This window comes from Macrosteles quadrilineatus, unplaced genomic scaffold (genome assembly GCF_028750875.1).
Source record: "Macrosteles quadrilineatus isolate MER2022 unplaced genomic scaffold, UCM_ALF_1.0 Scaffold_4__1_contigs__length_99947679, whole genome shotgun sequence".
Lineage (NCBI taxonomy): Eukaryota > Metazoa > Arthropoda > Insecta > Hemiptera > Cicadellidae > Macrosteles > Macrosteles quadrilineatus.
Window position 1 is genome coordinate 88,643,600 of NW_026542597.1, and position 25,499 is coordinate 88,669,098.

A 25,499-nucleotide genomic window follows, 5' to 3' on the forward strand; every position below is an offset into this window, starting at 1 on the left:
GTAATAAAGAAGCATCTGTTCTTAAAAGGAAAATTAAATTGAATATTTAGTATTTGAACTATTTGCTTTTGTGAATCATAAATTTGTTATCTTTACAAAACATAGGACTAGTTTATTTCCCTTTATTTAGGATACCACATTTCTCCTTCCAGGCTGCTATTGATCTCCTTTGCTCAATTGAATAAGACAACTCAAAAATGAGATATCAGTGATTTCAATGTTTACACTCATCCTTAAGGAAAAATTTAACTAATGGCCCAGTGAAAAACAATGGTTGAAAAACTGACTCATACTGATAAGTTTCATATTGGTTGTCCAATGGCGTATGAATTGTTATGATTGTCACTGTCAAATGCACAATTAAAGCAACTTTACGTCGGCTCCCTCAAGGATTTTACCTTTAGAGACTGATAAAAGCTCAAAATAATTGGGCGTGCCTAAAGTTATCAGTACAATGACGTTCAAACAAAATAATTGGTATGGGCTAACTTAGAACCTATTTGGACAGTCACTTTGGCTTAGAAGCGTTGAAGAGTGAAGATGCTTTCGAGAATGGGAGTATTTTACTACTATGGTAAGTGAATGAAATATTTACTACATTTTTAATAAGTCGTAGGCTATTAAGTTAATTGCAAAGTGTACTTATATTTATTTAGAGCCGTATTCTGATCTATAAAAGCTTTATGACCTGACAAAATTATTGGGTTTGAAAATATTTTAGAAACTCAATTATCACCTTGATTTCATAACATTAAATTTAATTATGAAATCAACATAAACTATATAAAATTTCAGAAAATAGCAATATCCTACACTGCACTTATATAAATTATTATAAAAATATAAATATAAAAATTATATAAATGATTGTTGAATTTTTGTGTAAAATAAAAACAAATTGACAAGCTCTTAGATAAAATTTTAGATAGGTGTTTAAAAAAAAGAATCATATGATAAATAAAAAGAAAAAGTTAACGGAGATCATCTTTTAAAGGGAACGAAGAATGGTTGTTTCGCTACAATATAACTTAACATAATATTCTTTAAGTATATAAGTATGTTAAGTAATATACATCAGATTACGTATAGCTTTTTAGACAGGAAATTTTATAGAAGAAACCTCAACCAATTTTCCCTTTTCTATTACATTTAAAAATATGAATTCCTCTTGCTTAAGGTGGAAACACACACTTTTATAATTTTATTTCACTTGCTGTGATGTTTTTCAATTTCATAAACTCTGTTAGTTACTCCTTTGATGTTTAACTAACTCCGCTAGTTAACCTTTTTTAAGTAAATGTTATGTCAAGAATTATCTCCTACAGTATTCCCTAGCATGATTAAGTCCTTACCTTGGCACATTATTGTTCCAAGGAGTTTGATAAAGGCCTACTTATGTTTTCAGGTAAAACTTTAACTAGTAAATAGTTGAACAAGTATCAGTGTGGTCTAGGTTTTAAATTTTATGAGAAACAAGAATTTCACTACAAATTTCTGGGGAATCCTGAATTTTAACAAGACAATTTATTCCTTTTTTTGATAGACTTAAAAATACTAGTGATTGGTTCACAACGAACAAAGTTTGACTGTGTCATTATTGCTAATTGGAAACTTTATAATCCTCCTAACAACTGACTTTTAATAGAAAGTTCAAAAAAATGTTGTATACAAGAACTGTTTCTGTATTTTTAGGTCTGCCTCCACAAAGAGCCATAAAATATGTTTTCTCCTCACCAAAAACCGTTTACGATTTGTTTTGTTTAATAGATGTAGTAACAGCTTTACATGAACTATTGGTAAAATCTAGGGTAGTTTAGAAGGATTTGAACCTTTTGACTATTTATATGACTAGACATTCCATCCCAATGTTAAAGATGTTGCCAGTTTTAAAATTAAAATCACAGTAGTTGATGTGAGCCAAACTAAAAATTGTGCTGATGTAAATTACTGATTTCTGTGAATACACCGTGTTTTTTTACCAAGTCAAACTGATGAACTGAACTGACTTATTATTATGAGCTATAGCAACTGTTATGAATGACCCAATAACTATGTCAGAAACGAAAGAAAAGGTAGAAAATAGAATTTTAGACACTAGCACATTCTGTGTCTGGCTCACACAACTATGTAATTTTTTAGTAAACAAACTGGCAACAGCTGGTCCATATAATTGTGACATCTACTTCAGTATCCAATAGTCAATGATTGAACCCAAGATTCAACTATAAAATGCCACATTCAATTAACTTAAGATATTCACTGAAATAATTTTTTTCAGGAGCTATCGTTTACGTACTTCTCACAGCTGAGACGTGCATCAGCTTCGCTGCGGACCCTGAGTTGGCATCTGAACCCCTTGAAAAAGAAAATGCATCACTTCCCATGTCCGGGCTAAGTTCGTTTCCTGGTTGGTGGGACGGACCAGAAGAGAACAGTACTTTGGAAGAAACAACCGAGACCGGAAATCTAACCTCTGACCAATCAATGACTCCTGAAATGCTAACGGAGACTCTAGTTCCGGAAAATGGAACGTTTGTTTTTACAAACGATTTTCTAGTTGAAGGAATCGAAGAGGAAATGATGCAAACTGCAAACGGTACCGAAGTTTTGATGGAAGATTTCCTTGTGGTTCCACTTGAAAATGTAACAGCAGCAAATATGGGAGAAACGACGGTCCTTCCAGAAGATGCGATCGAGGAAGCACAGAAAAAGCCAGCTGAGATGTCAGAAACTACAGAAGTGGTAAAAGAGCCGCAAGAACTTTTACCTACTCTGTAATCTACAGAATAGGATTGGAGAAAGTGCATTTCCTTATGTCACCTATGTTTTACCCCAAGTACGAGAGTTAGCATTGTAATTGTATGCAAGCTTCAGTATTTTTCAAAACTCTCCACTGTAGAAGACAACGTTTAAAGCTTTTAATTGAATACTGATAAATTATTGCCATTACTTATTTTGTTGGTTTTTAAAACACTATTAAAGTTTATTGAGCTATAATTCTTTGATTTAAAAATGTCACCCATCTGTAATCTTCCTTGATTTTTTTTTAAGATTAGGATTAGGATTGCATGATAAATTTTCAAAATGAGTTATAGAACATATTACTAAAAAAACTATTATAAAAATAGTATAAAAGGATGACAACAATTAGGAGACTAATCACAATTCCAGAAATAGCAACGGTATCACATACTTTCTCCCATTTGCTTGTCAAAAAGCCCTTAGTAAATGGTGGGAGAAACAATGATATTTTGTGAACAAAATCACAATAATTGCACCAACCTTTGGACCATAATGTTTACAGCAGTTGGAGTTGCACCAGTAAGAGTTAAAAGGACCATAGCATACTCAATTTTTATCAAAATCGTTTGAGCCGTTTCGTTTTAATTCAACTAAACATTTATTTATGGGTTTTACCGTTTATCAAATAATATCACCATTAAAAATTAAAATAGAAAAAAAAAACCTGGAGATACCATGAGTTAGTGCCTACTACAGTGCCTACATACCAAATGTCATTAAAATTGGACCACAGAGTAGTCTGTAGGTCTGTACACATCCACACACAGGCATTGCTTCGAAAACCACCGAAAACCACTTTTCTTGGTTCATGGAAACTCAAAGAAGATTTTTCCACCCAAACTCGAAAAGGTTTACTAACACAATATATCAATTTTTTACAACGTTATAAAAGAGGGTGAAAAGAACATTCCAAATTTTATGACAAATTAATAACATTTATTGTATTGTCAACAAACTGTAGCTTGGTAATCACTCTTCGCATTACAAACATTTACATTTTATATAACATCGTAATAGCTTTAAAAAACCATTATAAACATTCAATAAGACTTACAGCAAAAGCTATGAGATTTATACATGATATAAAACAGTGTAAAAATCAAAATAGCAACATCGCACGTTTTACAAAAGGAGTAAAAATTTCTATAAAAGGATGACACCAGAGGCAGGCTGACCAGGCACTGATAAGAGCATGCAATAGTGATAACAATCACAGTAGGGAGGGGGAGTGAAACAGGGGGGTCTCTATCACTACAAGCACTTTACAAAACTGTTTACATCGGGCACTGTAAGCGAGCTAATCTAGTGTCTTTCGTTGATACAAATGTCTTTTAGTCTAAAATAAGTTGAGATTTTTTATTGTCTTGAATTTTGGCTTTTCAGAGTTAAGTCCACAACCTAGGTGGTTCTATGTGATAAAAGTCTGAAGAAAGATTTTAACTTTTGAAGTGTAATGTTTCAAAGAAAAAGAACCATACAAGTTAATTACAGTACAAGAGATTCCCTCTTGTTCAAAATTGCAATCCTCATACAAAAACTTGTTTTTAACTGTATAAAAGTTAGCTTAGGAAAAGACCTAAAATCTAAAAAAGAGGGAGGTTTTTATAGAACCATTTGTATACTCCAAACTACATAAACTTTCTTACACTTCCTTTTTTTTTTAACTGACCTCAACTAAGTCCAACAACCTTGGTTATTAAATCACAACACTGTTATCATTATTAATGTAAACACAAACATAGTCTTTCTAGTTGAATAGTAGTTTTAGTTCTTAAAATAAATTAGAATTAAAGTTTCGCTAAGTTTAAGTGTTTTAATAGTTAAAAAGCTTAAACTGTATCTACGTTAGCAAAATTTTAAAAATTAATAAATCTCTAATAAAAAATATTATTTATTTATTATAAAAGGTAGGCTCATTTATTGTTTACTTCCTCAAAACGATAAAAGAGCCACAATTTTAATTCGTTCGTTTTGTAGTTTTATACACCACAAAAATGTTGCCTTTTAAAAATAAACATGATTATTAGCGTGATAATTCTTTTCAAGAATATTGAATCTTGAAAAGAAAATCAGTAAACAATAAAAATTATAACAAGTTTCATCTCTTACATATAATGTATGAGCACAAATAAATAAAATAATTAATTTTTGGTTACACTAAAAAGTTTTACAAAGTGTATACATGAAATTTATTATAAAAACAGCTGACTTTCGATAATTTTTAGACACTCAGATATGAGGAAAAGTAGTTAAAAAGTAAAAGTTATTCAACTTTTGACACATATTGTATTAATTCATAAAATAATATGTACATTCATATAAATTACTTAAGTAAAAATTTTTAGTTTCGTTGAAGCAGACCAGCTGCTAAATTCTTTTGCGATGTGTATAATGTCTACTACACATAATCGATTGTCTTTTCTCATTGGCAGTTGAATTACACAGTTAGGAACAGCTGTTTTGGAGTAGTGAGATCACCAATTACATCAAAATGTTTTAAAATTCAAGATAAAAAATTACAGTAAATCACTGTTGAAACATTTGTACTTCACTTTTTCAAAAACATTTTTTGCCTGAATACCAAGTACTTTTGGCATCGTCAATTCTTATGTGCCTAAACTAAGAAAATAAGGCATGCTTACAGAACATTTTACAACCTAAACGAAGCGACCAAAAACGCACGCTCAGATTTAGCACTAGTACAAAAGGCAGTTAAAGCTTTTTTGTTGTAAAAATAAAGTATTTATAGTATTTATAAAACATAATCAAGTATGTACACCGGATAAATTGTTTTGGTAAGAAGCGACATACTTCATTTGTACAATATATACTCTACAATATACATATAATAACACTAATACTGTTGGTTTCAGTAAAAGTTTCTCATACAGATAAAATTATTTACAAAAATTAAACATCTGACTTTGGTTGGGGTTCATACTTCGCTAGGGATAAAAAACCGAAGTTTTCGACTACTTCGTTAAAACTCTTGGTCGGTTACGATAACTAAATACCTTGAGCAGTTGTTGATGTTTTTGTAAATTAGGTACTCTATGTTGGAACACTGTAACTGGTAATTTGATGAGAAACTTTTATAGAATCTTTGGTTTCAGAGGGTCGACTCGACACCGGTTCCGTTGCTAGCGTTGTCAGGGGGACTTGGGTAGTTGGCAGCCTCTTGTAGCCTCATTAGCATGTTGAGCTGGAACAAAATACCACTATTATGAGACGGGAACACATGACTATACCACTGTTATTAGACGAAACACAAACAGGCGCACTTCAACTCAATTATTAAGATGGGTACGCCACCTAGGTACGTATTTTAACCCAAATATGAGTGAAGGATGAGTGTAGAATGGTGTGAGATGAGCTGTGTAGCTTTGTTACTGCCTAAGATCAGCTGTTTCATTCGTCAGAATCAATTCTTAAAAGCCCAATGATCAAGATGGGTCCAGTTTCGAACCATCAAAAAGCTACAAACCTTTCTCAGGATCGAACCGGTGACCTTTTGATTACTAGGGATTCATACAGAATAGGGATTCTTGACAAGGACATTGACACTACCAGTACAAATACACACACAAAATGCATTACATATTTAGAAATTCTTGTAAAGTAGGATCGTGCATAATGCGATCAAGTATATACACACCAGAGGGTCTGCTTCATTATCGCTCTGGTTGGAGCTGAGGGACTTTGCGCTGCTGCCGATGCCGACGATGTCTCTGTCCGGAGTGTCGTACCCGACGTCCTCCGGCCGCAGACGTATCAGAGCCTCCGACCCTCCTTGTACCGCGTCACTGATCCACGGATACGTCTGCAAATAAGACAAAGAATGATATTACACATTTAGAGAAAAAAAAATACAGAGAAATACGATAAAATTACCATCTGTTTTTTGTGTAAAAGGTAAATACATTTGAAATACAATTTATGCGTACACTACTTTATCTACGACTGCTTTTTAATTACTAACAATCATTACTTTTTAGAAAGGTTATGTTTTCGTTTATAACCTCTCATTGCCACTGAAAGTGATGCAACGACTCACTACCAACCACTAATTGCACCAATCATTAACAACTAAACTGGTAAACAGCTGATTAGTTGAGGTTCGAAGCATTACAATTTTACTTCTTTTCTCTCAATCCTTGAACCTCATAATGGTTCTGTTGGTCTGTTCCTTGTGTTAAGTAAAACAATGCTTCCTTACATTCCAGGGCACTATTTTATAGCTAGGAACCGTTTACATTACCTTAGGCTAGACTTAAAAGGGTCACATCATTGCCACAAAGCTAATCTATTAGTGATTGGTGAAATTTGAACTTGGGACCTTGGGACCAAAGCCCTGTGCTCTACCACTGTACCAGCTTGCTCCGCAATGGAGAAATAATTAAAAACTTTAGTCTCAAGATACCTGGCAGATGTATGAGGTAGGGTCGTCCCAAGGAGCTCTACAGCCGTACAGCTGCAGACCCTCCCTGACTGCCTCCAGTAGGTATGGCACCACGGAGTAGTTCCACAGGTCGGTGAACCACACCTGGGAGCCGTCGGTGTCCATGGGACAAGTCAGGAACAGCCGGGGACCTGCGGAGGTGTCATGGTTTAGAAAAAGAAGGAACATATTTACAACTTAAAAAAATATGTTTACAGCTATTAGTTAATAATAATGTTTGAGCTCAAAAAAACTGTGTTAACAGCTGTTTTTATCATCGGGTTTTCTGTTACTCGGCATTTATGCTCCCAGAACCTTGTTTTTGGAAAATTTTTAGGGGGGGGGGCTTGCCAAAAAAATTTGTAAGGTCCTCTATGGGTAAAATATAAATTACCGAACAGCAGAAAACTTGTGTGTCCCAGAAAAGTATAGCGAAATATTTGCTTACTATGACAAGACACACGGTTCGATTAATGGCCAAAAAATGGTGACTGTTTATCAATTGACTCTTCGCTTATGTGAAATACGTTAACAGTAATTCAAAAACAGTGCAACTCTCAGCTACTTTTAAGTTAAACTCGCATACAATAAAATCTAGTAAGTCAGGCAATTCACTATCTACTTTTTTAAAATGTTAGAATGTAAAAAAATCTGGAATAGTAGATTATAAAATACTTGGCTTTTCAGATAAATTCAAGCTTTAACAAAAACATCTGGGACTTAACAAGGAGATCAGAGGTGCTTGACAGCAAAAGACATCCAATTAACACCACCTTAATGAAACAATACCTACACTTTTTTCTCTGCACCTCACAGAGGAATAGGAAATCTAAATCGACATCGTCCAATCATCATGCTTTATCCATCAACTCACCAATGGTAACATCAGATGAACTGTGAGTCTCGAGGAACTGGTTGAGGTGGTGCCACACCCGAGGCAGCCACTCCACCACCCGCACAAGGTCACTGTCTCGCGTGCCCGCCCGACACTCGGCCTCAACCAGGCGTCGGGCGAGGCATCGGCCAAGCAGCCCGCGCACAGGCTCCATATGGTTGGCGCACAACACCCAGCGGAAGTTGTGGTGCAGTTGGAGATTGGTGGTGGCACAAGTTGCCTAAAAAATAAGAGACATTGATTTCATTTTATGAAAAATTTTATAATTGGTGTTTTTTGGAACCACTTGGAAAATTATGCCAAGTCTACAAAATGGCTGAATGAATTTCCACTCTATTTCTAAGCAAAATTCAAAATTCTGTGGTTTTGAAAAATAAATTGTTGGTAAGTCGTTCCAAACCTGGGAACAACCAGGATAGAAGAGGATAAGTATATATATGCTAGCTATAAGTTGATCAATGTAATTCTAATTCATTCATAACATTGCCAAAAAAGCTACTAGCTAACTAACCTTTTTGGAAAAGTTATGCTTGCTTAAGTAACCGGTTTGATTCTGAGACGATTTAGTAGCTTTTTGATGGTGTCAAACTGGACCATGCTGTCGTTCATCATTTGACTTTTAAACAAGTGGTTTTGTACAAGAGGCAGTTTATCTCTTACAAAGCTATCATTTCATTCAATAATCATCCCCTCTTCTTCACCTAAAATAAGCATCCTGGAGTGTCCTAAACTAATCTAATCTGATCTAGACTAGTTACAACTTAGCAACAACACCTCAAGGTAAAATAAAAAATACTACTAAAACACAAGAGCATACGAGTGTTTGCTCTACCTGGTTCATGGTGCCGATGATGTAGGGACAAGCTTGGTGTTTAGTGGTGAGCAGTCCGTTGAACACCTCGCCTAGACTGGCCGCATGTTGTAGGTTGTCCAGTATGATGACGGAAGGCAGTTCACTAGCGTCCAGCTCACACTGCTCGGCCACATGCGCCAGATATCCTCTCAACTCCTTACTGCTCTTGTGGTCCACACTGAAAAATATTGACGGACAATCATTAACTAATAGAAGCAGCAAAGATGTTTTAAGTTAAATATCTTAGGAAAATTTTCATTATTACAATTAGAGATACATTTATAATACATTTAAAATGCAGAAATCTTATAATGATTCACAAGGTAGTAAGTTCTATTCTTAGAAAATTTATTACTTTATGATGGCTTGAAAATGAACCCAGCGAGCTATCTTTTATGATTGAGTGTAATAAGTGATCTTGACTGAAGAGTGATTAAAACCACAGTTACAAGAAAAAAAAAAGCATGGGCAGACGATGTTGTTCAGCTACTCGTACATTATTCACTTAATTGTAACACAAATGCCAGTACAAAACTAAAACAATTAAATTAAAATAAACTTGTTTGCCATGATATTCTTGTGTGTGAAGAAAGTCAGGTTTCACAACACTATTGCTCAAATTTTACTTAATTTATCTTGGATTCAGTTTTTAATACATGAAAAAGTGATTCTAAGCTTTGACAAAAAACTATTGTGATACTGTACATGCAGTACATCATGTGATGAATGAAGATTTAAACCTTCTTCGATCAACAGTCTTTGTAAAAGACGTCTGACAATTTCCACCTACAACCATAGTTCGACTGACTGACTCACTTGAAAGTAGCGATGGCCTCGGCCATACTGTCCTTGCCCTGCCGCAGCACCAGGTACTCGGCCAGCTTGTTGGCCAAGTAGGTCTTGCCAGTGCCACTCGGCCCACACAGTATGATGCGTCTGTGGTCACTCAGTAGCGACACGTACCTCTGTACGATGGACTTGGGTATGAGTGTCTGGAACACCAGTGCGTCCACACTGCCGTTGTGTAAGGCACCTGCAACGTAACAATTAGCAATCTTATGAACCTCGTAAAAACTCTATTCATGCGTGTTGGATATATGACAACTTTTGGAAGAAGCTATCCAACTTTATAACGGCTCTGTAGAGAAAGTGGTAGAGAGTTTACAAAATGGTTGCAGTCATGGCTGTTGCCAACTATGCAGTGTTGGCACATATCACTAGTTTATTTACAACTATGTACAATTTATGTTTTTGTCATGACAGCAGCCATTTTGTAAATTCTCTACCACTGATAAAGTCCCCCAGGACAAAATATTGTTGTATAGTGTCTCTTAGTTATGTTCTATGGCCTACCTACTGGGGGAGCGAGCTGGTCTAGTGGTTAGAGCGCGGGACTTCAGTCCAAGAGGTCCCAGGTTCTAATCCCGTTAAATCACCAATGGATTTTATCTACGTGATAATGCCGCAACCCCTAGGCTTGTGTGCCTGAAGTAATGTGAAAAACAAACCCAGGCTCGTGCCTATAGTCCTGGGGGGACAAAAATAAAAAAATGCCTACCTACACTTCTTCAAGGTAAGCTATCTGCTATCCTTATTCTACAATTCAAAATCCTAGCTTAAAGCCCTTGAACAAAATCTTTCCTATTTAAGTCAGCCTGCCACCATGAAACCCCATAAACCTACGCACCTACTCCCTATGTTGCACCCTTAACATACAACAGTAAGTAGTTTGTACCCTTAAGGCAGACAGAGATGTTGCAAGTTTCGCCGACCAGGTATCCGCAGGGAAGCAGGTCGGGTAGGTTGCTGTCCTTGTACCGCACCACTTCTCCTATGTGATAGCTCCAGATACAGTCAACGCCTAGACCTCCCAGAGAGCCTAGAGGGTCTATCCTTTCACAGTACTCCTGCAAGCACACAGAAGGAACATTAGCTCAACACATATTTGAAACAAAGCTAAATAAGAAATAGAGTTTAGCTAGTTTACTTTAGAAAATTTTAGTCCAGGGGTCTCCAGGGGATCTCAAGAGCAACTTATTAAGAGTTCATCTTTGTGTGGCGGTGCATGATACCCTGGGTACCTAGGATGATGTTTAATGATATTGGTTGACTTTTCGCGATTTTACTTCAGATCACACATTTTGGTTGGAAGAGTCCACAAAAAACTATTTTTGTTATGTTGAGATAAGGGATGATTAAAATAAATAGGTAAAAATCTGAAATCCTGCAGCTCAATGGGCTGAAAGACATAACATAAGCAAACTTTCCAATTGCGTTACCTTAAAGGCTCGTCGGACCATGGCGTCCAACATCTCCCACTTGGTATTGCCACTGACAGAGAGGGTAGCTATGGGACACTGAGGTGCCTTCTCCACATACTTGTGGTAACTGCCATGAGAGCCCAGGTACACTGACACCAACACACGCTTGCCATCAGGGTCGTCCATCAGTGTCCTGTCTTCTGTGGGAGAATTATCAAAAATATTAGTTTAAACTCGGAGACCTCTTTGGCAGCAACAGGTTTTGGACACATTTGACTTGGACGTACACACATCTATGAGGGTGTATAAATTAAGGTGTTCATGACGTGCCTTAATTTAAAGGAGAGAGCGTCAATTTCCACTAATGTTATTAAGGAAGAGAAGATAAATTACTTAGAAAAGATAAATTGTGGAAGAGGGTTTGAAACAGACTTCAATAGTAGACAGGAAAGTACAAAACTTGTAGCTGGTTTTAGATTTGAAATAGCTTGATTAGTTGTAAAAGGAGCTCATCAGAGATCTTAACATACAAACAGCCCTCAGACTTGTTAGATGTACAGACTTGCGAAGTTTGTCCATGTAACAAGGATGAATAAAGAAAGAGCAGCTACAATTTGGGTTGAGAAAGAATTTGTTGGAAAGGGAAGAAAAGCTGGAAGACCACAAAAACATTAGCAAACACCATGTGAAAGAGAATCTAATTTTGACAAGTAATGAACTACAGATAGGGAAGAGGAGAGATTTTATATAGAAATGAGTACAGTATGCTAGGACTTTTAACTAATTTAAGATTTCCTGCAAAGAATTAGATGTTTTAGCTTAAGCAATTGGCAAGAACATTTGTGAAATTTCACATCACAAACAATCCCATCAAACTCCAATCACAACAAACACAGGGTCAAATTTTCTACATTTTGTGTTTTATGACTAAATTCTAAAGCACCTCTCCTTACCTGATGATGTTATGGCGTCTCCCATACTGTATCTTCTCTCCACCTCGTTCAGTGGCAGTGAGCTCTGGGACGATGTTAAAGATTTGCTTGTCACTATCCTCTGAAGCCTCTCGTTGTCCTGCTTCAGGTTCAACATCTCGTTCTGAAACAAAGCAATTAATTAGGGTAAATAATTTTCAAACTAATGTGCAAAGGTTTAAATTATAGTTTTACTCAGCAAAAATGTTAGCTTTACAGGTTATTTATTAAATTATACTATTAAATTATACAGTACTCGGTCTGATCCCCAGGGTCTTTGAGGGATTTGTTGGATTTTCAATAACAATTATTGGTCAATGATCACTCTTAAACCTGATTTGGATGGAAAAAATTAGTGTGGTATTTCCACAGTGACGTACCAGCATGTTGTTATAGTCCAGTAAGAAGTTATACATTTTTTTTCTCTCTTTTAAACTTTGCATTTGCCCAGAGACTACAGATCTGTGTGTGGAACGTATCCAGCAAAGCAAGGAGTGAGCCGGTACAGTACAAAGGTGAACTGTACTGAAAAAATGTTTGCGGCAGTGACCAGGATCCGAGCCCACGACATCGCTGTCTTGCACCCGAAGTCTGTGACGCTACAAACTGAGCCACCGACTCACCTAAGTAAATTTTACGCTGAGAGACTGCGTTCCAGCTAAATATAACAAAGCTATGTCGATGTACTCTTTTCCTTTGATAAAATAATACGATCTAATCATAAACAATAACTTGTCTCCTAGTTATATAACCAAACAGTAAAGCACAAATCAAAAAATTAACCCTAAAATAATAGAAACAAAATTTTGTTGACACTAGCGTCCAGTGTCACCGTACATGAACTGGACACGAAAAACGTGCGTCAAAATTTACAATGGGATGACAAGTCTACTTGTGTTGTTTAGTCTATGGTTCTACACAAATCAATAGTGACCCTATGTGTTGTTTTCTAACAAATATATTAAACGTGACTTAATTTACAGTTAGCAAAAAAATTTGAATACGCAAATGAAAAAAAATCAAATATTTACCCTCATCTTGATGACCGTATCCTTGAGGGACTCGAGTTGATGAGCAGAGCTGAGCGCTTCCAACCTGATGTCTGTCAACACAAGGTCCTTCTCTCTCAGTTGTTTCTTCAGCTCCTCTACCACTGTGTCCCTCTCGTACGGCCTGACCAACAAAACACAAGTAAGTATGACACAAAACACAATAAACAGTTAACATGATTGTAAGACCACAATCTCTAAAAATATTTCCATTATTTTATTTGATTTTAAACTCAGTTTATAAGTCAAATCTTTAGAAACACCAAGCGTAAAGTGCCAACTTCCTCATGTAGGCCTAATAAAAATATTGGTGACTAAGTGACCTTGTTAATTTTGTTTAAACTCTGGTCAATAATTCTAAGCGATTTACAGAAATATCGGCTCTGTCGATACAAATCTCTCTAGTTCAGGTTAGAGCTGTTTCATCTTGTTTTTGAAATCGAGATAACCTACTGGGTAATGCTCGTAGGCATAGCAGAACTTGAGCATAAGCCTCTTAAGACGTTGAGTGCTGATGACAAAAATTCACGCCATTGCTTAGCATTGAAATAATTGCAACATTCATATTTAAACATGTCGACCCCACTAATGACCTACAAGATCATTAAGATCATTAAGAAGTGGTTAAGATGACCTAGCAATACACGTAAGATTGGACGTTCATTATTTTCCAGCAGTTTTCATTGTACAGGTGATTTGTCCAATACACTTCCTGTCAAAGTTAACCTCACAAAAAACGGGGTTTTTTGTAATCAAAATGTAATAAGCCAGTCTATTTTTTTAATGGAACCATTCTACTTTTGTCTGACTGAATACGGATTAAGCTTTTGTAGCTAAAACAACACTTTTAATGCATCTAGGATTTAATTTTAAATCTGAGAATAAACTCATGCAAAACGTTTTCAGTGGCTGTCCACAGTTGGGGGACTCACAAGTTGTGGTCGACGGCTCCGTGGTCGTCTCCGTTGGTGTGGTGGGGATGACCCAGGAGGGGAGAGGAGGGGGCAGACATGTCTGACGCTCCCCGTCCATCCTCCACGTCCGACACCGATCCTGCTCGGCTCTTCTTGCCTCTGGAGAACGCCTTGTTGAACGAGCTTCTCAACTAAAAGTAAGATTATACGAATAATTTCAGCCTAGTTACAATCATGAAAACATAAGACACCGTCATAGTCAGGACCAAAAACCGAAAATTCTAGATTAGCAAGAATAGAAAGGTCACAAAAAAAGGTCAGAAGGACTATGACTAAGGGTATTACGTCATGTTATAGATTTAATTGACATTTACCAGATCACACAAACTGCTATCACGCATATTCAGTGAGTGTGAGGCTAATTTATTGTGAAAAACTCCTTTAGAGTTACATTAACTACATTAAAATAGCCATAATTACCTTTTCGTTTAATGTGACATGAAAAAATTGTAGATATTGATTTTATTTTGAATAATTAAACATGATTTATTGGAATTCATAAGCCTCGGATAACAAACCAGTTCCTAGAAAAATACTGCATTAATACATATTCATTCTTTAAAATTTTTTGACAACAGTTTGGTGTACCAAAATAAATATCCATGTTTAGCATTTAACTGTATAGCTTATTGCCAAAAAAAGATTTGTTCCTAATTTTGAAACACTAGAACAACTTTTGCATTACAAATTACCGATTGACACACTTTTACAACACTCTCAATAGATTAATATAAATTAAATACACCATAATTATGAGAATTACGCACAAAAAATGTTACACACATGAAGTAATTCTAATCAAACCAATGGCACATACCCAGCCACGTTTCTTCTTCTTATCACCCTCCGTGTGGTTTGACAGACTGCAAGCAGACGACAGAGAGTTGAGACTAGACACAGAGTCAGTAGACAGCTGTCTGGAGATGTTACTTCCTGCAGCATCTGTGAAAAAAATACCATTCAGATCGTTCTCATAGTTCACCATATTATTATTACTAATTGAGATCGGAACACACCGCCTCGGTGCGTATTCTAAACCTATGAATGAAGGATGAGTGTAGAATGAAGTGATACGTCTTGTATAGCTTTGTTATTGACTAAGACATACTAGCTATTTAATTAGCCTAGACCAATTAAAAGCTCAATGATCTAGGACAGCAGGTCCTCGTACCATCAAAAAGCTACTAACTTTTCTCAGGATCAAACTGGGTGACTTTTAGACTACTAGGAAAGCACTATAACCACTCAGCTACCTAGCAATGATTTAATAAAACCAAGAAGGTAATAATGTTTGGATAAAAAACAGGAACATCCAAGTAATGCATTTTTACACTTGAAACTTACATTGACATAGATAATAGACAACATTCAAATAAATGAGTGGAACCGGACAGAAAAATCTTCAAAGTACAATGTAGCGTACCTGTAGAGTTGTTGTCGGCCGCATTGTTGATGGTGTGTCTGCGAGTCAGTGGAGGAGAGACGTGGCCGGACGTCAACCCAGCTTCTACACTCTGTTTACGCAACAGCTCTATCGTCTGCCGCAACTCTTGCAGCTCACAGTCCTGGACAACCAACAGAAGAAGTTAGACAAATGTTGAAGTTCCGAGACTTAGCAATCAGTGATTGGTGGAGTTTGGGCCACTAGGGAGTTCATCAGATCAGGGTATTAATGACTATTACTTCTCCAATAATACTCAGGAATGTTACTTATCCTTACAGAAATAGGTGAAATAATATTATTATTTTTGTCACCACTTCCTCGTCAAGAACGTTACAGCTGGTCGCCGTTTGCCGTTTATATGAAGGCAGGATCAGTGTTATTTCACTTTCTTGTTCTAACAGTTCAGGTGACGTTAAAAAATAACCGTATTCTCAACAGTCATTTACCAAGGTACCATTATTTGATGCTCACTGTACATGCAAGACAATCAGCGGCATAGTTGTTTTATTTTGTTCCTTTAAACAGTTCAGAAGACACTATTCAAGTATTAATGTATTCTCAGTCATCTTTTACCAGGGTATTAGCTGTATTAGCTAACAGACGTCTACTTCAGAAATGCCAAAATATTCCTTAAGCCGATTAATGTAACTTAGCCTACATAAAAGATCCTAAAACTAATTGTTTCTACAGGAAAAAAAAACTAAGTACTCAGATTAAATTTTTATTTCCAAACAGCACCAATCCCTCATTTCTTCTTGAATACATCCCGCTTGGCGTACATGGGGCTAAAGTTGGTATCCGAATCTCTGATAATAACCAGGGGCGAACTAGCCGAGTCGTCGCTTGGAAATTGACCCAAGCTGGAGCCTGATTGGTCCATCGGCCCGACGTTCCTAAACACCTCCCGTACAGACGTTCGCCTACTGTCACTTTGAGCCACTCGGACCAGCAGCGACCGTATCACACCCTCTACCACCGCCTCATTGGACGACCCCGGACACAACAACTCGTGGCGACCTGGCGACTCGTCCACTGGCCGAGTTTGTCTGGTCGAACTGCTCTGTTTCATGATCGCCCCTCTTTGGTGCATTTCGTGTCTGGTCGAAAAGATTACATGTGTTCTACTTGACTTGAATTTGAGTTTGACTTTAACAAGTATCCCGGACAACCAATATTTATTTTAAATAGTGTTATAGGAAAAATACAAGTGGTAAACAATAAAACATTAATAAGAAATTATAAAATACAGTTTGGGAATTGAATTATAACGAACAATGGACAGGTCAGAGTACGCTTATGAGAGAGAATAATAATAGGCATAGACAGTTATTTCAAATTTAGATAAAATTACAGTTCAACATGGAGGCAATAATTATATTAGTTTTATGATATTAACTAGTTGTCTGGTATAAAACGGCCAGATATGCAACTCATAAAATAGGTGTACCTAATGGAAAAATGTAACAAGATATTTTTTGCATTTTTATCCACTAATCTTATAATTATTATAGACAAATTTAACTGAGAGGACAGCAGCAACAATTTCCTAAACTAAGTTTTTAAAAATATTCAGGTAAAAATTGTGCATTTTATATTTCTAAAATGTTTTATACCAGGCTAATACTAGTTGAAATAAACAAATTGAATACAGTTGTTTGATTAAGTGGAACATTTGTACCTATATGATGAAATTTCATAGTTTTCTCCCTGTTTAAGAAATTCAAAGCATTTTTACAAGTCATGGTATTTTATTATTACATTCTATGACAATGATAATCTAAGATAAGAAATATAAAGCAGTGTTTCTAGTAATTTATTCACACTTTTATCATTAGTTTTATCAACAGACTCATTATTACAGTTTTAACTTAGTTGATAGTTGGGGATTTAATGAGCCTGAGCCTAACACTAAAATATTTTTGTTCTTAACTTGGTTGAAAAATTAGATTCTGCTAAGGGCCTACTTGACGAAAATAAATCCGCCCAAATTAAATTAAACTACAATACCCCCGCCGCAGCAAACCTGCAGACTTTGTGAATTTCCATTTGCCTGATTGGATTTAAACATAAATGTCTCCTTAAAAATATCACATTCATTCCCTATTTAAACAGAATTGAGTACTTAGGTTTGCTGCAACAGGGAGGGTAAAAAAGTTTTTTTATGTAGAATATTAAAAGGTACTGTAGTTTAGTAAGAAATTAATGTATTTTCCAACTTTTATCAAAATATGTTCATAAACAAGCAAACTACAACAGTTGACTTATTCTCCATAAGAATAACATGGGAATTTTAAAATTACAGTTTTTTTTTTTTAATTTTATCCATAACAATTAGGCAAATAATAATGTTTCAATATACTAAATTATTTGTTTTTTTAAGCTCTACAAAATGGTTTAAAAAGAAATTGTGAAAATTTGCGTTTTTAAGGTCAAAAATGGGAAAAACCTATTTTTACCCCATAAAACCCCCCATAAACCCCCGTTCCCATAGTCCGATCATGCTGGTTCGCGAACTCATTCAAGTTTATCCCGCCTTACACCTTCAAACCAAATTTTATCAAAATCGGACAAAAATTACGCAAGTTATTGTGCGGATGGACACACACATATATATATATCTATTTTTTGATAGTTCTGTTCACTTTTTAGGGCTACTTTTTCAATTAATAAGCGAAATAATAAAAACCAGAGTACCCTGAAATTCATTTTTATTTAAACTGATACGTATTTCGGCACTAAGGCCATGATCACAGTATGAGCTATATAAAAGTATGTAAACAAATAAAATAAATAAATAGTTAATAACATATGTTTTGAATTCATATTAAATTTTGATTAAATGGTTAGGTGTATTTTTTAACATGTAAATGTGCAAGATTCTTCCCTGATTTGTCTGATTTTTTCATGTATTGGATTTTGCTTTTGTTTTTGCATTACATTGAGAATTTGGTCCCCGTATTCTTTTGAGTGTAGGTATATTTGTAGCTCTTCTTTTATGTCCATTTTTTCACCCTTTTTTTCATAATTTAGAATTTTGACACATTCTTCTAATTTTCCATAATAGATATATAAAAATTTGAACGAATGGTGTTTTTGGCCTCTAGGGACATCAAAATGAAAAAGTAAATCGGTCCCGGGCTTAGGTCTTACCATGAGACCTACGCTAATAGCTACTTCCCTATAGGGAAATTCGCTAAAAGGAATTAAAAGTAATAACTATTTTATAGACTTTGGTTTTATGTTTTGAACACGCTGGTTAGGATTAGGAACTTCTGTTTACGAGACTTTAGGTTCAAATCCTGCCAAACGCCATTGGCAATTTTCTGTGTGATAATACCTTGACCTAGTGGTTCATGGACGACCTCATGATGCAAAATCACATCAAGTATAAAAAATACACAATTCTCTTGGACATCTTGAAGTTCCCTCTTCAGAAAAATTAATTGATTACATATTATAAAAAGTATGTAGAAGGCTATCTAAAAGTCAAACTCAATTCAAAGGTGAAATGTGAAATGATTTTACAATGAGATTGTATCATTAAAGATTTACAAATCTTACAATTTTGAACACAAATAAATATTGATTTTTATTAATTTTGCTTCGTAAATTCTAAATTGAAGATTTATCAAGACTATGTACAATAACAAGAATAAAAATAAATCAAACGGAAAGAGCCTTTGTTTTTATAGAGGAAAAAACATGCATTGCTAAGTGAGGAGAGGCTCCTTAAAAAAATGAAAACCTAAATAATTTTTAAAACAGATTATTGGTTTGTAAAACTTGTCCTAACCTTCTTCTCTGCAGAAGCTGTGAGTTGTTGAAGTCTCTGTGTCATGTTGGACAGAGATTGCTCAAAAGCCGACACCACGTGCGCCTGGAAAAAAGTAAAACATTATAAGATATTTTTTTATAAGTACAACAATTAAAAAATCAACAATCAAACATTCATGAGTTGTTTGAGTGTAAGATAAAATGTGCATTACACAAATAAACTGATCTTGGTTCTGAAAGGAAATGAAATATTATGTTATGCCCAAATAAGGGTATTTAAAATCTCATACTGGTTTGTATTTAACCATGGATAAGTTCTTATAACGAATAATTTTTCAAGATTGTTAGTAATTTATTGTAAATAGGATCTCCATAATTATTCTTACATAATAAAATTCACATAATGATTTAAATTCAACAGCAAATAAGTTCTTAAAAGAATTGTATTCAAGCGTGAATAAGTTCTTAAAAGGATTGTATTCAAGCATGAATAAGTTCTTAAAAGGATTGTATTCAAGCGTGAATAAGTTATTAAAAGGATTGTATTCAAGCGTGAATAAGTTCTTAAAAGGATTGTATTCAAGTGTGAATAAGTTCTTAAAAGGATTGAATTCAAGCGTGAATAAGTTCTTAAAAGGATTGTATTCAAGCGCGAATAAGTTCTTAAAAGGATTGTATTCAAGCGTGAATAAGTTCTCACGATGGTTTGTAATTATTTGCAAATAATTCTTATAATTAAGGCCTCATAATTAATAATTAAAATCTCATAATGCATTGCATTTAACCATGATTAATCAATCTCTCACGTATTTTGAACCTATTCATAATCTTATACTCCTCTTTCAAGCTAACAGTTTACAGAACCGGCACCTATTTGTTTATTAAATACACTAAACAGTAAAAGATTTTACACAAAATAGACCAAGATAGTTATCCACTAATCATGAAAAATATTAGTCAATTTGAAACACTCAAAAATCCAACCCCCTAACTTCTAGTACCGGAACAATCATGCAGCCGCTAGTTGAGAAGATTAGGATCTTGAGTGGTTTAAATATAAAGCCGACGGCTGTGCGTGTGTGTGTGTGTCGGTGTTATCAGTTTATCAGCAGTGTACGGACTACGGACGCTCCACTTACGGGTGTGTGGGTGAAGCGCGGGCGTTCCATAACGGCACCTCCACACAACAGGCCACACAAACCACACACCGATGTTTGTCGGCCAAATCCAACTTTGTCCCATAAAAAATCACAATATAACGCACTTTATGGGAAAATAAATACCTAACAGAATTTTAGCGACGTTATAACATTTGAACATTTAACATATCATTATTATTCAATTCAATATATGAGCTATTTTGGTTTTTAAAATTCACTTTGTCCCAAATTTTACACTAAAAATTCAACTGCAAAATATTCGTGGTGTATTCGTTAAGTTTCAACTGTATTTTTTGTATATTGATTATTAATAGAGGTTTCTTTTCGTCAATATGTTTCCGAACCTTACACATTTGAACGTTGTATTATTTGTATGGTAAAGTAACATCGTCATACCTATACCCACGAATTATTCGTGATATAACCTCAATTATTTAACAGACTTTCTTACATTTATCAAAAATTTTTTAATAAGGTTATGTTTGATTGTTTTATTACTACCGTACAACCAAATTACGATGAGGACACAATTGGACTATTTTAACCGAAGTAAGAATTAAATATTAGTGTAGAACGGAGTGGAATGCTTTAGCCTAAAAAGCAAATATTTATTTAGTGACTATCATTTAAACCCCCAATAATCACGGACATGATCCATGTTTGAACCAACCAAAACGCTTCTGACTTTTGTCAGGATTGAACCAACAACCTCTTAATTAATAGGCAACCCCTATAACCACTTAACCCAATGTTTGTCTTGTCTGGTTTTTTACGCTTTTGTTAAAATAGAGTTCTGTAAAAGAGGCGTTTTTCCGCTAATCTACATCACAAAAGAGATGGAAGCGAGCTTTAGAGCGCGGTATTCCGGTTCCTGGGGTCCCGGGTTCAAATTCCGCCAAATCGCCAATGGATTTTATCTAAGTGATAATGCCGTAACCTCTAGGTCTAGCCGTCTAGCCACGTACAGTAACGTGAAAAAAATTCCGGGCTCATGCCTAGCGCCCTAGGTAAAAAAACATCACAAAATAACTAGCTAACTTACTTAAGTCTCTACCTTTAACAGAAATACGGGAATCTTAAAAAAAAGACGTATACACCATCCCTCCTATAACGAACCCCTCTAAAACTAACAAGTTACAATTCTGCACGTACAGTATTGTGAGGTCGGCGATTTGCAGAAGAGACAAAAAATTAACCGCTCTGTGGTCGGGAATGCTGGGAATCTCTAGTAATAAATGGAACCGCCTAGACGCCTCATATGTTTCATCGTTGTTGCGTGGAGTGAATTATAACTTAATATTCTATACAAATATATACAGAGTGTTAAAAAAGGTAAGGACATAATTTACGTAATACAGTAGTGATTCCAATATGTCTTTCTGCCTTTTTACTGTTTTCTACCAAAGTTTCAACATTGTTTAAATGGATAATCCTATAGACTGTATAGCAAGATAGAAATTAATTTCTCATTTATTCTCTGTACAAAAGCTTAATACGATATCCTGTAAATTTCCAATTTACTAAATGTATGTATCTTGTATTTTTATTTTTATTATAAAATGTGAAATTTGAGATGCGATATTTTTAATGGTAATTGATAATTGATAATTTTATTTAATTCAACGTAAACAATTAAATAGTTCAGAGGATTTGAGAATTAATTACTAACTTACATATAATATATTAGGCGACGCAACTTGGGCGTATTTTAACACAAATGTGAAGGATGAGTGTAGAAATGAGTGAAATAAACATTTTGTAACCGTATTAGCATTATTACTAAGACAGCTATTTCTTTATTCATAACTGAAATCCCAATGACGACAATTCGTCCTTGAATGCTTCATTTTTGTAACATTTTCTTTTAAATGCTTTAAAACACCTTTTAGCAATCGGGAATAAGTCCACAGACATTCGGAAAGCATGAACATCATTGTTGTATTTATCCATCACGTGATTACGTCGCCTTGATGATGGCGGGTGTAACATCCCCGAAACGTCGAAATTCAACACGGCGAAGCCTAAAAACTATATAGTAGTCACTTCAAAAAATGTTGACACCCATTGTAAAACTAATAAAACAAGCCTCCCTCAATATCCCCAGTAATTATACCAGCAGGTGTGTCACCCCTGGACAGGTTAGGGATGGGAGGGAGGGACGACCCTAGGGATGGGTGTGGCAAGGGACAACGCCCCTGCTACACCACTTGTCAAATTAAATTACCAAACACGACACTGGCGAAAAAACATCTGCGGCTATTTAAATGTTTACGTCATCAGAATTAATAGGAACAAAAAATACATTTGAGTAAATAATGTATTGGAATATCTATTTGAAATATATCCTGAAAGGTATTTGTGTGCTAAGTTTTAGTACTTCTGTTAGCAAGTACGATTTATCTCCCCATTGGCAAACATTGATTCGATCAGCGGGATCGGTTTTGTATTTGGATTTGAACCCAGATACATTTGCCATTGGCCCATCATTTAATGGTACTTTCTAAAAAAAAAAAGTTATACAGAAACAATACCACGAAAGCAAAAAGTTACCAAAGGCACAAAAAACGTACACAAATTCTTAGGATTCATGGGATGAAAAGAAAAAGATAATACTTCAAAAGTAGAACACTTAAGAGGACCATTAAACGTTCTCTTTGATTTAAAAAAATACTACAGCTGCTCAATATAGACGGGGATGTTTCTTTGAATTAAAAAAGTGATTCTAAAAGATACTCAAATGACGAACAGCGTTAAGTTTAATCATGGTTTAATCTATTGTTGATTACAAAACTCATCTAATTTACTTATCAACAAACTCACTGAGTTCGATTCAGTGGTTCCATACTGTACTGATAAAAGTAGGTACTGCATTTTTGTTGATTCGAAACTGGATTCATCTTTCCTTAATCATTAGGCTTTTAATTCATTTTCCTGACAACTAAAACAACTGATTTTGGTCAATAACTATCTCTACTAGGTATCTCACACATATTTTTACCTTCCATTCATTGCATGAGTTAAAATACACCCTAGTGGCATTCCCATCTTAAAATATTAATAGTGATTTTGATTTACAAATACGTTATTTAAACCCGCACAATCAAACATCATAATTATCTCCAAAGGCATTCCTCAGCCAATTGTATTGTCCTCAAGTCAGTCACTAGTCAGGTCTAGGGAGCACTTGTCGGGGTTTGTTTTGACAGATCGACTGTGTATGTGTGTGTGTAGGGGGGGGGGGAGAGAGGGAGTTGAGGAGTTACCAGAGGACGTGTGAACTCCCGCGGCAGTGACATCATCAACACAAGTGTTCCAAATCAGACAGCTGACAGCTGCAGACGACACGACCGCCGTGTTGCCGGATTGATAAAACTACGATTGTGACAAACCTGATTGTTTGGTTAAACAGCTGATCTTAGTCAGTTTCAAAGCTACACAAATCATCTGACTCTATTCTCAAATCATCCTCTGTCCCACTTCTCAGCAAATAAATTAAAATTATTTATGGTTTTCATTGATATTAATTTTTAAAAAGATCTTGAGGGGAAAATTGTACAATGGTCGATTATGTATTGTTGAAGCAACTAGTAGGATATTATAAACAATTGCAATTGCACACACATTTATGATGGATGTACAATAATGTTTTATCTCTCATGATGCAAGGTACGAACGTCGGTACATACGATAATTTGAGTATGCATCGTAATACAACTTTACTAATACAATCATTGAACAATGGAGTCTGACAAGACACGATAAAAACAAACACGACGATTTATGGTTTCACGATAATTGTACAGCACGACAGGATGGTACTTGTATACGAATAAAACAAAAATATTAAGTGGAGCACGATAATATGGTACAATTACGATAATTATTGTATGCAACACCATAATATGGTAAAACATACGATAATCATTGTAGCGCGACAGGTGGTGCCGCGTGGCGCACCTCTCTTGCCCCAAAGGGTTCAAATGTAAACAGAAGGGAAGGTTTGGACGTCAAACTCCTCTAATTGTGAGGGTCGAAGTAAACTATTCCCCATATTTGGGATTGTTGATGTTAAGCCGCCGACAAAAAGTGACCTTAGATGTATTTGTAGGTTCAAAATCTTCTTAGATTGCAGCCGACTCCATCAGTCTATGAATGAATTAACTATTTATCACAATTTACGAATCAGAAAACTATCTAGTTCAAAATTTGTGGGATGAAATCTGCCTGTGAGATAGGCTATAGGTTCCTGTGCGTAGTCCTGGTTGTTATAAGTCTAGATTAAAATGGCACAAAACTGAATGTGGTAAAGCTATTCTAAGCCTCAATTATTTGAACCTTAATTATTTGTGGATGAAAGAACGTCGGCGAAAACCAAAGCCAGTTCAATCGAAGACAGGATAGGACATTTTGAGGACTGGGGGTCGAAGGATCAAGGGAAGTCAGAGCAATTAAGATGATATTGAAGTTCAGGACTCGTGAGTCAACGAAATATAAAACAGTATATTCAATCATTGGTGGCCAAGTATTTTAGTTTGAGAAGTTTAAAATAAACCATACAGACTACAGAGCCATTATAAACAATCACCACCAGCGCTGCGTGGCGTGGATTGACAGGTGTTCAACGTATGGTGTGATGAAGGCTGCGTTTCACAAATTACAACTCCCGTGACAGATTAAACCATAGTCCAGGTGTTATAGTACTTAGCCCAGGCGCATATTGAGCTGTGCGGCATACAATAACGACCCCGGCATTTACATTTAAAAACCTTTAAAGGTGATTTTAAAAACAAACTTAACTCCGCAATCTGACACATACTTTCTTCCATTAGCTTCTCAACAACCCTTATCACAGGTAAGCGGTGGGATAACTATAATGTT

General features: G+C 35.4%; 2 protein-coding genes across 4 annotated transcripts in view; one reads left to right on the plus strand and one right to left on the minus strand.

Annotated features, from left to right (window-relative positions):
* The first annotated feature begins 422 nt into the window (after nucleotides 1-422).
* On the plus strand, nucleotides 423-2,955 carry LOC128993459 (uncharacterized). The gene is made up of 2 exons (XM_054417366.1): nucleotides 423-574; nucleotides 2,279-2,955. The coding sequence occupies exons 1-2, from the start codon at nucleotides 541-543 to the stop codon at nucleotides 2,776-2,778; spliced, it is 534 nt and encodes a 177-aa protein (XP_054273341.1). The 5' UTR covers nucleotides 423-540; the 3' UTR covers nucleotides 2,779-2,955.
* A 775-nt stretch (nucleotides 2,956-3,730) lies between these two features.
* Nucleotides 3,731-25,499, minus strand: part of LOC128991473 (protein sickie) — a 93,775-nt gene continuing 72,006 nt past the window's right edge. For all 3 annotated transcript variants that reach the window (XM_054414383.1, XM_054414384.1, XM_054414382.1), the window contains 14 exons: nucleotides 19,481-19,564; nucleotides 15,667-15,808; nucleotides 15,061-15,185; nucleotides 14,202-14,374; nucleotides 13,252-13,393; nucleotides 12,203-12,344; nucleotides 11,268-11,449; nucleotides 10,724-10,895; nucleotides 9,805-10,021; nucleotides 8,968-9,166; nucleotides 8,115-8,355; nucleotides 7,223-7,392; nucleotides 6,458-6,622; nucleotides 3,731-6,004 (listed from right to left, as the gene is read on the minus strand). In XM_054414383.1, the coding sequence (XP_054270358.1) occupies nucleotides 5,912-6,004; nucleotides 6,458-6,622; nucleotides 7,223-7,392; nucleotides 8,115-8,355; nucleotides 8,968-9,166; nucleotides 9,805-10,021; nucleotides 10,724-10,895; nucleotides 11,268-11,449; nucleotides 12,203-12,344; nucleotides 13,252-13,393; nucleotides 14,202-14,374; nucleotides 15,061-15,185; nucleotides 15,667-15,808; nucleotides 19,481-19,564 (2,247 nt within the window). In that variant the 3' untranslated portion in view covers nucleotides 3,731-5,911. The remainder of the gene's footprint in view (nucleotides 6,005-6,457; nucleotides 6,623-7,222; nucleotides 7,393-8,114; nucleotides 8,356-8,967; nucleotides 9,167-9,804; nucleotides 10,022-10,723; nucleotides 10,896-11,267; nucleotides 11,450-12,202; nucleotides 12,345-13,251; nucleotides 13,394-14,201; nucleotides 14,375-15,060; nucleotides 15,186-15,666; nucleotides 15,809-19,480; nucleotides 19,565-25,499) is intronic.

Excerpts from the sequence above, each read along its gene's own strand:
- LOC128993459 (XM_054417366.1), top strand. The coding sequence starts at position 541 with ATGCTTTCGAGAATGGGAGTATTTTACTACTATG. Across the intron at positions 575-2,278 it reads GGGAGTATTTTACTACTATG|GAGCTATCGTTTACGTACTT; the intron begins GTAAGTGAATGA and ends AATTTTTTTCAG.